This window comes from Pinus tabuliformis, chromosome 7 (genome assembly GCF_031772625.1).
Source record: "Pinus tabuliformis cultivar Carrire ecotype Pingquan chromosome 7, CPIR1, whole genome shotgun sequence".
Lineage (NCBI taxonomy): Eukaryota > Viridiplantae > Streptophyta > Pinopsida > Pinales > Pinaceae > Pinus > Pinus tabuliformis.
The window spans coordinates 329,663,417-329,681,986 of NC_142293.1; the positions used below are offsets into that span (position 1 = coordinate 329,663,417).

At 35.0% G+C, this 18,570-nt stretch overlaps 1 protein-coding gene and 2 long non-coding RNA genes across 3 annotated transcripts in view; 1 reads left to right on the top strand and 2 right to left on the bottom strand.

Moving 5' to 3' along the window:
- LOC149247283 (uncharacterized) overlaps positions 1-14,850 on the bottom strand; it is a 113,864-nt gene extending 99,014 nt beyond the window's left edge. The window contains exons 1-2 of the long non-coding RNA XR_016265621.1: positions 14,597-14,850; positions 13,276-13,308 (exon numbers count right to left, since the gene is read on the bottom strand). This is a non-coding gene — a long non-coding RNA (uncharacterized LOC149247283). The remainder of the gene's footprint in view (positions 1-13,275; positions 13,309-14,596) is intronic.
- LOC149247286 (uncharacterized) lies at positions 1,593-2,404 on the bottom strand. Its single transcript, XR_016265620.1, has 3 exons — positions 2,046-2,404; positions 1,737-1,810; positions 1,593-1,624 (listed from the first exon to the last, which is right to left on the bottom strand). It is a non-coding gene; the product is annotated as an uncharacterized LOC149247286 (long non-coding RNA).
- Positions 3,236-4,425, top strand: LOC149247287 (xyloglucan endotransglucosylase/hydrolase protein 9-like). The gene is made up of 4 exons (XM_089455858.1): positions 3,236-3,440; positions 3,517-3,617; positions 3,736-3,929; positions 4,026-4,425. The coding sequence occupies exons 1-4, from the start codon at positions 3,236-3,238 to the stop codon at positions 4,417-4,419; spliced, it is 894 nt and encodes a 297-aa protein (XP_089311984.1). The 3' UTR covers positions 4,420-4,425.
- Positions 14,851-18,570: the final 3,720 nt, after the last annotated feature.

The window sequence follows — 18,570 nt, forward strand, 5'->3', positions numbered from 1 at the left end:
TGAAAGAATTTATTTGAACGAAAAATACTTCCGTTGATTTATTTGTTTAGTACCTTGATTGTTTACATGTCAATCTCCATGTTAAGTTAATGAACCTGAAATTAGATCGTTGCATACGATTCCAACCGTCGAAGAACTCCACGAAACGCCTGTTTCATGAAACAGATGTATGTACGCTATGACTATCACATGGGCATATACTTATTTGTCACATGATATAAATACTTCTGTTGATTTATTCGTTTAGTAATTTGATTGTTTACATGTCAATATCCATGTTAAGTTAATGAACGTGAAATTAATCACAAAAAATCAATTATATGTTACAATAAACCAATAATAATATCTTAAAGAACTCAGAGCGTTGCATACGATTCCAACGGTCGAGTGTTTCCAACGACAGGTGTTGGAAGGAGAGGCACAGTGCCCATGCAAAGAACGAAGGCTTCTCTTAACTGAGTGTTTCCAACGACAGGTGTTGGAAGGAGAGGCACAGTGTCCATGCAGAGAACGAAGGCTTCTCTTTTCTTGTATTCGTGTGTCAGCAGCTCCCATGGCTTCTGCAAGCAAACTCTTTCTCATATGTCTTCTGATGATGGTATTTGTTCAGGTAACGACCATGTAGTTTGGCTCTTGGAAGTCTTATTTTATATTTGTAGCTCATTACTGTTTCATGATGTATGTGCAAGCTGCCGACAGTGGAGCTTCAACCACAATTCTGGTGTTTCTCCTAAGTCTACTGATCGCCATCAGAAAATTTACAAAGAAACAAGCCTTCCAGCTCCAGTGCCTACTAAGGATAAAAAAGGTACGAAATGACCTTCCAGCTCCAGCGTAGAATAAAAAAGGTCATTTGTCTATTCTTTTCATGTCCAGTTCTGATATGAAACTCTGTAACGGATATATAGAGATTCAAGAACGTCACTGCTTAATAGCAATTTTGCAGACCTACTAAAAACTAAATTAATTTCATCAGTTATTATGGAAGTTCTGTTTTGCCCTTCATCACTCTTTGTACTCTCAGATTCCTACTAAATTGGCAATTAGTCCAAAAGGCAATATATACATACTACTCTAAGGGCTCTATTCTGAACAGAATCTGTAACTGATATTGACTATGAAGTCTAACAAAGCCGGTATTAAACAGAGTTCCCCCATATCAGTAGATTTGCAAACCATAGGAAAATCTAGAACTGCTGCAAGAGGACAAGAATAGATTTGATCTCAATAAATTTTCTTCTCGAACAAAATCTTAAATTATCGCATGTTGCATCTGGATTATAGCACAAAGGCATTAAATTATAACGAAATGCTCTGTAAATTCAAAATATCTTTCCAGAAATTCTGTAAATTATAACGGCATGATGTAAACCATACCATACTAATGCGGTGCAGCGAGACGACAAAAGCGTTAGTCACCTTTAGTTAGACCAATTTCGGCTTAACAGTGCGCTCCATGGAGCACTAACGTTGAACTACTGGTCGAGAAAAGAGTTCACACGCGGCATGCTGCCTCTGTTCATTACAAAGTGCGTTAAGGTACTAAAATTTCGCAGCCAAAGTTCCTACGCAAAATTCCACAGTCAATCTCTAGGCAGTTGAGCATAACCCAATGGTAGCGTACCTGTACCACGCAAAAAGGAAGAAGGGTAAATACAGTCTTTAACTTTGAAAATCAAATGAGGATTATTTAACCGGTTCTCGGTGGAAGAAATAGACAAGGAGGAGGAATTAACCTGAACCCTGCAACTGGCATAGAGAAAAATCTAGCACGCAAGATGAAGCTGCGAAAGGGAAATTCTCTTTATAACTGCACATTAAAAAAAAATTAAGTGGCAGCAGTATTGAATAGGTAAAACAAGAAAAGAATAAAGATAAAGTGGGGAAAACTATGAAGCTTCTGTAAACCCTTGATCTTTCATAGTGTGGTAAGAGGTTGGGCCACTGCATGGGAAAAATAGTAACCGGAAGATTGAAAACATTTAATGAAAACCTACAGATTTGGTAGCCTCGAAGGAATAGGCAAACTGAAGAATTTTTCTTACCTGATGGTTCAATCAGACCGTGTAGCGTTGACACGACTCCAGAGCTATGAACAATTGCCATGGCTGGACTGCAATAACCTTCAGAACTGGTAAACCCTCTTCAACAATAGGAAGCAAGATGCAGAGCAGGGAATGAGCAAATGAGACCCACCAGGAAGAGAGAAAGAGTCACCGACCTCCTTGCGGCAGAGGCACGAATGACCGGAGTGAAGCAAGGAAAAGGGCAATTGTTACCCTAACAAAGCGCTGGGAGATGGAGGGACTTTATTTGGGAGATTGCAACAGCCATTCAGTGGAGACATCGACACGTACACCACTTCATGCAGAACAGCTGCCAACCTGCAAACAAACCTGCTATACCAACCTGCAAACAACCCTACAAACAAATGTTAGCGAACTAATGCTAACATACCTGTAACATTAATATAAATATACGTAGACCGCCAGAGATAATAAACACGGTAAAGGCAAATAAACCTATGGTCCAGCCTCTTCCGCCTCGGGAAGAGGCCAAATAAGAAGGCAAAAATGGTCACTTTCGGAAACTTTGGTTACGCTGATCATGGTAAACACAGCAGCGTTCAAAAACTTTGGTTACCTTGCCATAAGCCGCTTAAAGTCGCCCCGAATTAATGCTACAGCATCGCGGATCGATTACTATAGTCCCTGCCGGATGCCAGATGGCAGGGACTAATAAGAGATATTTAATTGTGGTAATTTAAAGATATAAGAATTTATAACTTAACAAAAACAATATTTTTGATATCTAATGGGAATAATTTAAATATTTAAAAATTTATAACTTATGCAGAAACGAAACACCGTACATAAATAGTTGCATTACCCGACACCGTACATAAATAGTTGCATTACCGGCTTGTCAAGCTTCTTCCTATTTTAGCTACGGTGCTGAGGTAATACTTTCAAAGCTTTTGCGTATCATTTGAACAATCATAGAATTAACGGAATCCAGCATGGAGTACTCATTTAGATAACTACGCGACAGCCATCTGCTCTATGATGTCATTCATTTTTATTATTCTCTCGTATTGATTACGAGAGCTGTTACGGGACTCCAAGTTACATTTCTGCATCATATATTTAGAGGGTAGGGGATTCACTCGTGTCAGCTTGTTTTTCAGAGATATGCAGTACTTCGACAATCCCACCTTTTAATATAATTAGCAGCAATGAAGCGCTGCGCAAAGTGTTTAGGATTTGGAACCAATTGGCGAGAAATAGTATACGTAAGTTCAGTGCTGATTCTGATTCTGATTCTGATTCTATCCTCCATAGAATCCTCCAGCTTCGGCGACAATTTCGATATTTCATGGGGAACCGTTCAATTGTTGAATAATGGCCAAACGGCGCAGCTCACTATGGATAAAGCCTCAGGTACAATATTTCCTTTTTAGGGACATAAATGTATTGAATGCTGAGAATTGTAATAATAATTTTAGTTGTTCATCAGGTTCTGGTTTTCAGTCCAAAAACGAATACCTCTTCGGCAGCTTGAGCATAAGTATTAAGCTGGTGTCTGGAAACTCGGCAGGAACAGTCACTTCCTATTATGTAAGTAGCTATTTTGACACAGGAATGAAGATTCATTATCAATTTACAGTACTTGAACCCAATTTCCCACTTAGATAATTAAAACTTCAATATATTAATGTTGGTATTTTTCATTCAGATGTCGTCCGACGCGGCTTCGCACGATGAACTTGACTACGAATTTCTGGGGAATCTGCCGGGAAATCCGTACATTCTACAAACAAACGTCTTTGCGAATGGTGTTGGGAATAGAGAACAAAGATTGAATCTGTGGTTTGATCCCACGGCGGACTTCCATAACTATTCAATTCTTTGGAACCACAATCAAATCGTGTATGTGCTTATTCCTTATAACTGAAACAGACAATGTATTTATTTCTAGTCTTTGTTTGTATTGTAATATATGTATATTTTGCATATTGTGAGCAGATTTTGGGTTGATTCTATCCCCATCAGGGTGTTCAAGAACAATGAAGAAACTGCGGGTATCCCATATCCGAATAGTCGACCGATGAGGATCCTCTCCACCCTTTGGAACGGGGAAAACTGGGCCACTGATGGAGGAAGAGTTAAAATAGATTGGGGTAAAGCTCCTTTTGTGGCCTCTTACCAATCATTTGAAGTGAATGCATGCAGCGCGCCATCTAATTCATCTCTTCCAGGTGCCAACAATTGGTGGGAACAGCCGGAATTTCAAAGCCTAGATGAATCTCAGCTGGGGAAACTTGATTGGGTTCGCAAAAATTACATGACTTACGATTACTGTCACGATACGTCCGGGAGGTTTTCTACGACTCCAGCCGAATGTGCATTTAATGCTTAATCAATCAAACACGTTTCATAATAATAAATATTACACTATGGTCCGCGCCTGAATGAAGCCGTACCAAAGAACTAGTTTTTCTGTCGTCTGGACTTCCAAATGGCAAAATTTTGTTTGTTTTTACTTATCATGTTGACTTGGAAATGCCGCCCTCCACGGGAGCCAATAAAAGGACCTCGCCTTTTGCAGTGATTATTTTCTTTTTAAAATCAGATAAAGCTTCCCTCCTCCTGTAAAATCATCTGTTTTCAAGATTTATATAAAAAGGAAGGCCGTTGTAACTCTATGTGCAGAAAGGACGAAAGGAGAATTTACGAATTTTGATTTTGGTTCTTTTTTGGCTTTAAACAGAAATTGAAAACCGTTATATTTTTTGCCCTCTTAACGCAAATAACATAGGTATTATTTCATCCGGTGGTTCCATAATGAGAAGTTATCTTCTCCGAACCGTTTTAAAGGTATTAAATCATCAAACGGTTTTCATAATAATTAATTTCGGAAAAGTTTTTAAAAAGTTTTACTAAAGATAATTCGTTTTTTACTTTGTATTATGCCACAAAAAGCTGTCGTGAGAGCATGACTATTCATGAGTACATTCAAAGTAGAAATATGTTTAACGGGTAAAATTAGGATTACTCTCATGAATTTAATAAAACTAGAAATATGTTTAACGGGTAAAATTAAGATTAGTCTCATGAATTTAATAAATTTTTTACATTAGCATGATTATTTATATTCATGACATTTAAGGTAGCAATATATTTCACTGGTAAACATATGATTAATTTCATAAATTTAATAAGGGTTATATAGTAGCTAGTACTTTCCACTTATCTTAAATATAGCTTAACTAGCATTTGCACCAGATGTTGCAAAGGTAAAGCCGTAAGGCAATAGAAAAGGAACTAGTAGCTTGAAGTGTCTTGTAAAATCGATGCAATCTCCACACATCATTATAATGTTTCAAAATTATATATTTACAATGTCCAAGATCATTCAATCAACATTTATTACCACGACAAAGAACAATATAAAGACCTGGAAAATAGGTCTTTAAAGGTCTTATTCATCTCTAATACATAACCAAAATCCACACACTAGAGTTAGAAATAAGAACATGGTCACAATTCCCCCTCAACCACAACATTGATCTGTTTCCCAATTCCTTCCTCTCCAATGCCCAAATAAGGATGGGGATGTCGCAATCCTGGCAGTGCCAAACTTGGGGTATGAGGTGTAGATCATCATATGATTTTCTCTTTTATGGATGAGATAGAGTATCATAAGCCTGATTTACCTCAGAAAAAAGGTCAGTGGTTGTCTCAAGCTGGTGTAGAGGCATGACATCAGGGTGGTATTTCAGTGCCAGTCTTCTGTATGCAACCCTTATATCATTGCAGGAGGCGTGACAAGAGACACCCAAAAGAGCATAGTGACCCTTTTTCCTCCTGAAAGCAATATCCCTCTTTTCTTCTATTGCAAAACTGGCACTGATGGTTCTGCCATTGAAGCTATGAAGCATTTTCACAACCCTTTTCCAGCAAAACATGCATTCTCAAATCTATAGTAATAATTGTCTTAGTGATCCATCCATTGTTCCCCTGTTTTGAATAAGTCAACCTTTCTCATTAATTCCCTTCACAAGAACATAATTTTGACAAAAATCCACCAGTTGTATTATGCAGTTCACTGAAGCTTTGTGAGGATATACAAAATCAAGTCTATGTAGTTCCACGGATTTGCTGAGATGAAATAATGCTGAAGGAGAAATACCTTCAGAAATGTAAACTCCACCATCACTTTTGCACCATGTTGATTTTGATTTTGACTACACCTTTAACCAATCTGCACACGGTCCAAGGTTGTTGCTGGGTATGCTTCTCCGTTTAGGGGATATTGCAGTGTATTGTTGTGTCACTGAAGGATGAACACGTTTACAGTAACAAAGGTAAAATTCTAACACTCACTCTTTGTAAGGAAAGTGTTATCCAAGGTATTATCTATTAAGAACCTCAATATATTTGAATATAAAATCACACACAAGATACAAAGAATCAGATAGGAAACCTTTAAATTTATTTATTATAACAAAATACCCTTAAAGAGGGGGCATCACCTTACAATTGATCTTTTTTATGGAAGGAATATTTGAAATCAAGTCTAGGTAGTTCCATTTAGGCATTACTTATAGGTAGCATTCCATGTATTCAATGATGGGTGATTAGCTTTGCTCCATATCAATCAAAGAACCTTATCATCTCAAGCATAGTAAAAGTGTCCCACAAGTCACAATAAATAGCAAGTACAGTCCACAGGGTTTTCACATATTTCTAACAACAAAAAGTTAGGTACAAAATTTCAATTTATAAAAACAATAACCACACGTGATATACCAAAAGAATATATTGTACAAAGTAGGACATGGTTAAATCGATGATATAGATACAAGGCTTCATCACAAATAATCAACTTGTAAACCTGGAAACCATGGAAAAAAACAAACTGTCAGAGGAAAACCAAAAAAATACTCATCAAATAGCATGCATATCAAGCGAATATATGGAGTTGCTATCTTTTAAACTAGTTCTAGAAAAATCCTCAAGTTGAATTCATCATACCTAGGAAGTCTGAAATTGAAATGAACATCGCATATAAGAGCCTCTCTCCACTGGAAAAAGAATGAATGAATTGGATATGAACTACCCGCAAAAAAGAATAGGTTAATTTAGCAACAAAAATATGCGCCTTAAAAAATGAAGATGCTCAAATCATTTACAATTCCGTCCTTAAATGTGCTCTTCTCTTCCTCGAGTTCCTGTAGAATCTTCTTGACCACTCGTTTTTGTCATTCAATCCCGCTAAATGAATCATGAAGTCCCCTTTAGCATAAACACCCGCAGACCAGAAACTCTAATAATGTCAAAAACAAATACAAACAGACCAGATAAAGAAATAGAAATTTTATAATACACATGAATTAGAGAGACATGGAACATAATCATGTGGACTCCTCTCAGGGAAAACTGATTAAAAAAATGTTAATCTATAGGTAAAATAAGTCCACCTAATAGTCTAGTTTTATTAACAATCCACACCATACATCTCCTATGAAACAAAGCACTTTCTTAAGCTATATATACTATAATACACATGCATCAGAGAGACATAAAGGGAAAGTAAATAGTTCCACTCGCAGTCACCAAAGTCACCTGTGGGAGATGGTGCTCACGCTCTTTGTTCAGGTTAGATTCAATAGTCAGGGATCCACACTCAAATATCTGAATTTTAGAGATTCTAATATCAGAACCGTTTCTTGTCAAATGATCGGGGATATGCACCAGATTGTTTCCATCAAAGGTGGAATCATTTCCATTTTCCGGAAAAGGAATCCTTTCCCAACCAAAAAAACAAACAAAACAACTCCTATTCTGGTGTATATTTAAAGTTTAATAAAACCTCTAGGTAAATGGTTCCACCCACAATTACTAGAATCACCTATAGGAGGTGGAACTTATGCTCCACCTTCATGTTAGATTCAGGAAACAAGGATCCTCACCCAAATATTTGAATTTTGGTGATTCCAAAATCAGATCCATTTCCTGTCAAGGGATTGGGTTGGATTCTAGAATTAGGGGTCGACACTCAACCCTTTCATGTGAAGGGATTGTGTTTGATTCCAGAAAAGGGGATTTGCACCTAACCATTTCCTTCCATGGGACCAAGTTACAACATATAGGTGGAACCATTTTCCTCTGTTGCAAAAATGATTCATGTCCAAACAAACAAACAAAGAGCACAACTCCTATTCTGGAATGGGTTTCCTTGAGTGCAGGATAGGTTTGGAGGCAAGAGAGGAAGGGCAAATGAGTTGCCCAAAAACCTTATAAAATCATTAAAATCCTTTCCAGCATCAGCCTTCAATTGCTTTTGCACTTTTGAGATTACAGTTAACCGGACACTATAAGGAGATGACTAAGCAGCAGGCACTACTATTAATGCTTGAGTGCGTTAGAATTTCATGTTAATGTGAACTAAAAGTAATTTCAAAGTTGTTAGGCTCATATCCCACCAATCATACAATAGTCCGTAAGAAACCGTAGCTTTGTAAGTTATTGTCTTTTAGTCTTGTTCCCAAGTATCTTCTTCCTTCATCAGTAGGATATGAGCATAAACCCATATAAACTAACTCTCCATTGTTTCAGCATGTTACTAATTAGTTCTTGAATGTAAAATCCATAATTCAACATTTTCCTACACCTAAATTTTTTTCAAACTCAAGCTCATGCACATGCATGTTTTGATGCATATGGGCATTTTGCATTCATGCAGCTATAATTCAATTTCATACTAGAAGAACTGATACAAAAATGCTCATGGATATACTTGTTTGTAACCCATATAAACTAACTCTCCATTGTTTCAGCATGTTACTAATTAGTCCTTGTATCTAAAATCCATAATTCAACATTTTCCTACACCTAAAAGTTTTTTGTAGTTTCATGTTCCGGATTATCCACAGTTTCTAGTTCAGTCTGTCGACGTTTCAAACCCCAACGGGGGTCCATCATCAGGACAATTCAGAAAGATAGAAATGAAATGAATGAAAGATGATGAGAGAAGCAGCTAGGCACCTGGATATAAATACACAAAGGAACCCTAATATGAGAGTCGACACATGATTTTACATTCTTGTTATTATTTCTTGTTATTTATTTATAATTGTATTTATTAATTATTAATTTTTATATTAAATATTTAATTTATTTTATTATTTTTAGCCTTAATAAATCAACCATAAATTAATTAATTAATTAATCAATTAAATAAAATTAAATTTTTCTTCCCTTTCTTAATTTAATGAAACCCCACACCATAGGTTAATTAGAAATTTATAAATAATCAATTTCAATTGTTCATTTTTATTTTATCTTATTATTATTATTTATATTAGATTAATAAAATAAATCAAGTTAATTAATTTATTTTTACTTTCATTTTGGATTAAACCACCCCTTTTTTATTAATACCTTATTCCCTATTCTATTTTACTTTTTATTAATTAAATTTTATTTAAATTGATATTTTTATATTAATTTAATTAAGCCTTTTTATATTATATTAATTAATTATCTTATATTAATTATATTAATTAATTTTAATACCATATTCCCCTATTTTATTTTACTTTTGTTAATTATATTATATTTTTATTTTTCTATATAAATTAATATTTTTATATTAATTTAATTTAGCCCTTAATTTAATTTCAATTTAATTAATTAAGCCCTTAATTTAATTTAATTTAATTAATATAATTAATTAAATTAAATTAAATTAATATAATTAATTAAATAAAATTAAATTAATATAATCAATTAAATAAAATAAAATTAAATATATTAATATAAGATAATTAATATAATTAATTTAATTAAGCCTTTTTATATTAATTTAATTAAGCCTTTTTATATTATATTAATTAATTAAATTAAATATCTTATATTAATTAATTTTAAAACCATATTCCCCTATTTTATTTTACTTTTGTTAATTATATTTTATTTTTATTTTTTATATAAATTAATATTTTTAATTTAGCCCTTAATTTAATTTCAATTTAATTAATTAAGCCCTTAATTTAATTTAATTTAATTAATATAATTAATATAATTAAATTAAATTAATATAATTAATTAAATTAAATTAAATTAATATAATTAATTAAATAAAATAAAATTAATTGATTAATTAATTAATTAATAAATAAACCTTCTGACTGGAAGGTCTATTGATCTTGAGCTTCCAAGGGCCTCGAGGGGTTTATTTGCCTGATCAGGGGAAACCAGCTTCCACTGATTTCACTTCCATTGTCCCTGTTGAGGTTCTGCGGGAATTTCATAATTTCAATGGCCTCTCTGATTTTTCTTTTATGATAATTGTCCTCCCTTGCAATTACCTTGGCGTTTTCCAAACACATATGATGTTTGGTCTTGGATGAGTGTTCTGCAAGGGCCGACGTACGAGATCTATCATTCCTTATGTCAGCTGCGTGTTCCTTAAGCCTTGTTTTCAGAGATCGACCTGTTTCCCCAATATAACTCTTACCACATGAGCAATCAATCTTGTACACTCCCTTGAGTTGTTGATGATCGATGTTATCCTTAACTGACCTCATCATCTGCCTTATCGTTCCACATGTTGTAAATTGAGTATCTATGCTTTTCTTTTTTAATATTTTAGCAATCCTGTCGGTAACCCCTTGGATGTATGGAAGGTAAACCCTCCCCTGATTTTCTTTGTCCTCAGGGGTACGCTTAGAGAGGGCCTTGTCTTGAGCCCTTTTTATAGCTTTCTTGATACTCCATTCTTTGTACCTAAAAGTTTTTCAAACTCAAGCTCATGCACATGCATGTTTTGATGCATATGGTCATTTTACATTCAGACAACTATAATTCAATTTCATACTAGAAGAACTGATACAAAAAAGCTCATGGATATACTTGTTTGTATGCATAAGACCATTGTTTGCATTCATACAACTATAGTTCATTCCCAAACTTGAAGAAGTGATAAAAAAAACTTGCAACTACAAGTATAGAAACATAGAATCAGTGTTGCGAACATCTCGATAATGTCCCTATTTTATCTCGAAATCATGATTTTTTGGCCCAGTCGATGTAATGTCCCTATATTATCTCGAAATCATGATTTTTTGGCCTACGATTTTTTGGCCTACTCGATGTAATGTCCATATTTTATCTCGAAATCATGATCTTTTGGCCTACGATTTTTTTGCCTAGCCAATGTTTGCCAATATTTTTCCCGATATTTTGATGGTATCTTGATTTTGTCGATGTTAGATTTTAACGATTTTTTGGTTTTTCGGACCCTTGCCGGATGCCAATGTTCGCAACATTGCTAGGAATACAACCTAGATTTCCCTTCACACAATCTGTGTTGTGGAAAATGCTACATGCTCTCGTAGATTGAACACGGTAAGAGATTTTATGTCACGAGAATGAATAAGATATATTTTCTTATAACATATCACAGAACTGAAACTATGAATTAAGTCTATGAGAAAAGTCTCAAGGTCTTGTGAATAAGGTAAGAAATTGTAATTGACAGAAATGAAAAAGGAATATTTATCGCCAAGCAAGTAAAAGAAGTGAAGTTATGCTTTTTTGGTCTACCTAGAGAGTTTCTTTTGACATGTTACTATCAATGCAGAAATTGCTAGCACATTCTTGATAACTCTTTAAGGTCTCTGGGCTTGAAGTAGATCGAGGTTTACTAAATAGCTCATTCAATCATATAATAGAAGTGTATATGATTTAGTCCAAGTTATCTAGCAATCCTCAATCTATTCTTCAAGCAAATAGACCTCAAAGAAATACCAAGAATGTCCTAGCAATTTCTGCACTGCTAGTAACTCGACAAAGGAAAAAGTACAAAGGAAACTCTCTGGATAGATCAAAGATGCATAGCTTCAATTCTTTTAAATGCTTGTGCAAGAATGTATTTCTCATGGAGTAGATCAATTCACTATCTAGCTTACCAATCGACATCTCGACCTATCTATGTCTAATTTACAAAACTTCCATTTATCCTAAAAATTGCAACAATGAAGAGCAGGGTTGTCTAGCAATATCTGCACTGCAGTATCACATCCAAGAAAGAAGAACAAGGGAACTCTCTATACTAAAAAAGCATGTATTCAATTCTTTTGCATGCATGTCGAAGAAAATATTGCTTATGGTGTAAATTAATTCACTTTATCTAGCAAATCAAGATCTCAATCTCAACCTTTCTTTGTCAAATTCAGAAAAGTTGTGCAACTATACATTTTATTGGTTGTCATTTGTTAAACTCCTCTTCTAAAACACTTATTATTTCAGGGATTCTTTTCCTCCAAGTCAACACACAAAAATGTGTTGAATTATTAGACAAAATGAGGCATCCTGCAAATTTAATTTCATCTTGAGGGCATAGATAATAAACAATATTGAAAAGCCTTGAAATATGGAAGCTTTTTTCCTCGCCAAACAGTTTTACTTAAAGTTATTAAGCGGTGGCTGCTTTTCCACGATGAAGAGCACATGTTTGAATTGAATACACATTGTATGCGTGGAATGCGAACATGTTTCTTCTTCTCATCTTTAGGCATGGACTTAACTAAACCCTTCAACACATCATTGTTGCCACTTTTACAATGGCTAAATGGAAGAATAAAACTGGTTTGATTCCACCACAAATCCAAAAATCACATGCTCCACTCAGAATTACAGAAAAAGAACATCCCCATGTCCATATTCAAGAAGAGAGTTACTAAGCATTTAGCAAAACAAAAAATCATTTCAATAGAAAAAAAGTAAAATTGTAATAGCCAAGAAGATATCAAATGTTGACGCTTATGTCTATATGTTCAAAAATATCTCTTTTTACATGCAAGAAAGAAATAACTCATAAATCTGGAATCGATTTAGATAATGTTGATTTTATCAACTATAAATTAGATGTCATGGAACTCTTAAGATTTCTTAGAAAGAAAGCAAGCAGACAATAACAAAACGCCTACCTGCATTGACACCTGTAACATCCTCCGTCACAATGAAATCAGGCATGTCCTCGTAGTCCATGTTAGCAGTAATTGAATATAAAACATCTTCCTAAAGATAAAAGAATCCATGGTGACATTCTGCTTGATTTTAGAAAGTGTTGGGAAAGGACTGACTAAACATTAACTTGAGATGCTAAACATTAACTTGAGATGCATCTGGACTTATAAATCCTTATTGAACCAAAATACAAATGCATAAGCAATATAAGAATATAATTGGAAGTTTGAAAACTTACTAAGGCAATGTTTGGATTCGTCACCAGTGAATCCTGCATCCAAACATGTATATTATTATTACCACTTCTGAAAGGACCTCATAAAAGCAAGAGATGCAAAAAATTAGATGAGTGTCAAGGCAATTTATCATATTATAATATAAATGGTTTACCCGTTCCCAGCGGATTTGCACAAGGAGGGGTTCTAGATGATTTTGGAAAAATGGTGCTCCTCATCTTCAAAAATAAATTGACCAACCTAAATGCCAAAACATTTATGCTATGTGTTTCTATTTTGGCAATATTATGCGTAATGCTTGGGCCCAAGAACAGGGTTCCAATGGCACATCTGAATGTTTGCAAAAGGAGGGGTTCTAGATGATTTTGGAAAAATGTTGCTCTTCATCTTCAAAAATAAATTGACCAACCTAAATGCCAAAACATTTATGCTCTATGTTTCTATTTTGGAAATATTATGCGTAATTCTCGGGCCCAAGAACAGGGTTCTAATGGCACATCTAAATCTCCGAACAACGATTGACCCTCTTACCAGAATCCTTATTGCGAAAAACTCAGTGTTGTGGTAAATTCAATTTTGACCCCTAAACTGAAGGCATCTAAGGAAGCAAAGACAATATTTAACATGAATCAAGCTGCAGAACCTGAAGATGTGCATGGAGATTCTGTTTATATTCTGGATGAGGAATGGGAAATGGCTAAAATGGGCATGGGGAATGGTTCATCTCTGGATAGACCAAATATGCATAGCTTCAATTCTTTTAAATGCTTGTGCAAGAATGTATTGCTCATGGAGTAGATCAATTCACTATCTAGCTAGATCAATTCACTATCTAGCTTACTGATCGACATCTTGACCTCTCTATGTCTAATTTACAAAACTTCCATTTATCTTAAAAATTGCAAGAATGAAGAGGAGAGTTGTCTAGAAATATCTGCATTGCAGTATCACATCCAAGAAGGAAGAACAAGGGAACTCTCTATACTAAAGAAGCATGGATTCAATTATTTTGCATGCATGTGGAAGAAAAGATTGCTTATGGTGTAGATTAATTCACTTTATCTAGCAAATCAAGATCTCAATCTCAACCTCTCTTTGTCAAATTAAACAAAGCTGTGCAACTATACATTTTACTGGTTGTAATCTATTAAAATCCTCTTCTAAAACACATATTATTTCAGTGATTATTTTCCTCCAACATTCAACACACAAAAATGTGTTGAATTATTAGACAAAATGAGGCATCCTGCAAATTTAATTTCATCTCCAGGGCATAGATAATAAACAATATTGAAAAGCCTGGAGATATGGAAGCTTTTTTACCTCGCCAAACAGTTTTACTTAAAGTCATTAAGCGGTGGTTTCTTTTCCATGATGGAGATCACATGTTTGAATTGAATACACATTGCATGCGTGGAATGCAAACATGTTGCTTCTTCTCATCTTTAGACATGGACTTAACTAAACCCTTCAACGCCTCATTGTCGCCACTTTTACAATGGCCAAATGGAAGAATAAAACTGGTCTGTTTCCACAACAAATCCAAAAATCACATGCTCCACCCAAAATTACAGAAAAAGAACATCCCTGTGTCCATATTCAAGAAGAAAGATACTAAGCATTTAGCAAAAAAAAATCATTTCACTAGAAAAAAAAGTAAATTGGAAATATTATGCATAATGCTTGGGCCCAAGAACAGGGTTCTAATGGCACATATGAATGTCCCAACAATGATCGGCCCTCTTACCACAAATCTTATTGCGAAATAATTCAGTGTTGTGAGTCTGGTAAGCGAGTCAACTCTAGTGATTGGGGTATAAATTCAAGTTTGACCTCTAAACTGAAGGCATCTAAGGAAGCGAAGACAAGATTTAACATGAATCAAGCTATAGAACCTGAAGAAGCGCATGGAGATAAGGTTTCTGTTCTGGATGAAGAACGGGCAATGACTGAAATGGGCATGGGGAATGGTTCACATGCTCAGTTAGAATCACAAAGGGATCCAACAAATTCAAGTGATAATAATTAGACAATGGGTCTGCCTAAAATTTATCATGAAAATCATTCTAAAGCTACATTGTTAGAGGAAGCAACCAATAATAATGAATTCGGCATGCCCACTCGAAATGAGATGGAAGTTGTAACTTTTGATTGTTCACATCATGTAGTTATTGTCAGCATGTGAAAAGGGGATGATACATGGGTTTGAAATTTGAGAAACTTTCATGCAAATCCTAATGTTAACTCTGAAAATTGAGCTGTGAAACCAATCAAGGAAGTCCCAGTTGGTGAACCACAAACTGGCGGGTCAAGGAAGAGAGTATTAACCAGACATGGTGTACATGATTGTGACAGGAATGTGCCTGATGGTGTTCAGTTGTCCTCACCGGATTTAAGTGGTTCTTTGGTTCGCTTCACAAGGCCAGTGATTTCTAATTTTTGGAGTGCGATTGTTAAAGGTAAGATTGGTGCCCTCTTGCTACAGATATGTAGATACGTTTTGAGAACCACCAGACAACCTCTTATTCTGACAGCTCTCAAGGACAAATTAATGAAGTATACATGAAAATAAACTGAGAAACCTCAACAATTTCCTATTTTCTGTCATGGAACTCTTGGAAATTTCTAGTTTTCTGTCACGGAACTCCTGGCAGTAAAAACCAAAAATCATTAAAAAAAATTATTAAAAACTAAATATAGTCGTTTCAAGACTACCAATTCCATTTTGAAAATTACCTGCACAGTGCCCAACAGATTTCATCCAAGATCTTGCATAAATTGAGAAACCTTAGCAATTTCTAGTTTTTTGTCATGGAACTCCTGGCAATTTCCAGTTTTTTGTCACAGAACTCTTCACAGTAAAAACCCAAAATCACTCCTAGCAGTAAAAATCCAAAAGCATTAAAAAAATATCATTAAAAATTAAAAACAATTGTTTCGAGATTACCCACTCCATTTTGAAATTTACCTGCACAGTGCCCAACAAATTTCATTCAAGATCTTGCATAAAATGAGAAACCACAGCGATTTCCAGTTTTCTATCAAGGAACTCCCAACAAACTCCCAACAATTTCCAGTTCACGGAACTCCTCGCAGTAAAAACCCAAAATCATTAAAAAAAAAAATCATTAAAAACTAAAAACAATGGTTTCCTTATCAAAATTATCAAAATTTAGAATAAATCTTAGTTTGGTTTTCACTTATCTCTTTCTATGTTTAAGATATTATTTGCTTTTTTTTCTAGGCTAAGACTAAACTAAGTACCCACGGGGAATTGAACCAGTGACCTATGCAAGGAGTGCCTTAACAACGCACCCATTCACCGTCAATCCAAAGCCCCGTGGGCATTTAAGATATTATTTGTTAATTTAATTAATAAAATTTAATATGAAAATATTAAATTATGATGAATTTGTAATTCCAAAAGGTTTTATATCAAATTTAGTGGTTACAATTATATTAAGAAATATCTCATTGTCGAATTTATAATTTAGCATAATTAAAAAAAAAAAATTATATCAGAATTTATAACTTATTGCCAATGAAATGTGTATTTTTTTTTTTTGAGTCTAGCATAATGGGTAACTGGTGAGAGTTATGCCAATAAAATGTATATTACCACTAAAAAATGTTTGAAATTAAGGGTTGCATTGTCGGCTTGTCAAGCTTGGCAAGGGCTAACCAGCCATATATTGAGTCATAAATGCCCTTGCCATCTATGTATGTGGTGCATGTCAGTGGGATGGCATACATAACTCCGGCGGGCGACCTCGCGTTTCCGGTGACATACGCGGGACCCACCAACGAGGGCCCGCCTGCCCCGTCTCGTTTTTGACTCCGGCGGCCAGCATGTGTTTCCGGTGGAGTATGCGGAGGAGTAGTCGGAGAATGTGTTTCAGGCCGCGTGGGGATGAGCATTGACGCAGATAATTAATTACGTACATTTCTCCGCAGTCCGTCGTTTTACTCGCTGCTCCCAACCCCAATCATGAAACCGCGCGATTCACCGATTTGAATTTGAATTGATTTATCGCGCCAATTTCATTTTCATTTGCAGTCAATATCCGAGGATTGAATCGTGGAGTTTGGGTTGTTTTGTTACAGTGTTGTGGAATCGAGTCTGTTTGAGGTTAAGGAATGGGATGCAATGGACAAAACCTTTATGGGGCACCAGGGCTCTTCTTCCTCAATCACTTTGGATGGGTATGAAGGGTAATTCACATGTTGGAAGTTGCTTGAGATGGTTGGATTGCCAAGCTCCTTATTGCAGGTGCCTCAGATGTTGTGATGAAGGGTTTGATCTTATTTAATAATGGAAGAGTTTGTATCAACAAATGTGGGTAGGATATTGCAGAGGCGTATTCAAAGTAATCTAACAATGATCTCAACGTTCTCATAAAGTGCAGAGCTCGGGAGATGGCCGCAAGAAGCATGCTCTGTATGATGGGGAGGCCAGACACTTGGCCTCCTGCAAACAAGTCTCTGTGGGAGGAGAATTTTGTGGCCAGACTTTGAAGATGCATGAGATGAATTGGTGACACAGGGAAGATGACAAAAAATAAGTCTTAAATTCTTATCAAATCATTTATAGTTAACAATGTGGACTGAGAATGAAAATATTAATGGTATTAATCTTTTGGTGTTGTGATATCGATTGCAGGGGATTATTGGAAGAGATTTGAGAGACTTTTAAAATATTCCATGGTATTTTCCGAATGCAGATGAGCTTAGAAAAACGGTAAATAAGTGTGGATCTTTTGAGATTGAGAGTTTAAAGTGTGCGAGAGGGTGCCGAGTATGCGTGAGGAAGATTTTGAAGAGTATATTAAGAACCCAAAAATGTTTAGTTGTGTGAAATCCAATTTATTCAAGAGCTTTGTGTGTAGTTTGGTTGAAGCCCACATTGGCAAGGAATCTACAGAGATTTTTTCAGGTTTTTTCCTGAGAAGGCCTTAGCACTTCCACTGTGCAATCCACCTTCTAGTCTGTCCCATACATTGTCGCTTAACTTATAAGAAAGTAGTCGACAATGTCTACAAAATCATTTGAATTTTTATATGAGAAGGAATAAATTTACGTGAGAGGTAATCCTTTTGATCAAGATATTTATGTGGATTTGTAATATTATTTAGTATTCTTATTATTAAAACGACGGGGCCAATCTGTTATAACAAGTGATAAAATTTGAGATTTTTTTTTTAATTGTATATTTAAAATGCAAATAAAATAGTCCAATTTCATTCTTGTCAATTCAATTAGGAAATATTTTGAAATTTATAATTGAGTTACCCTCAAGT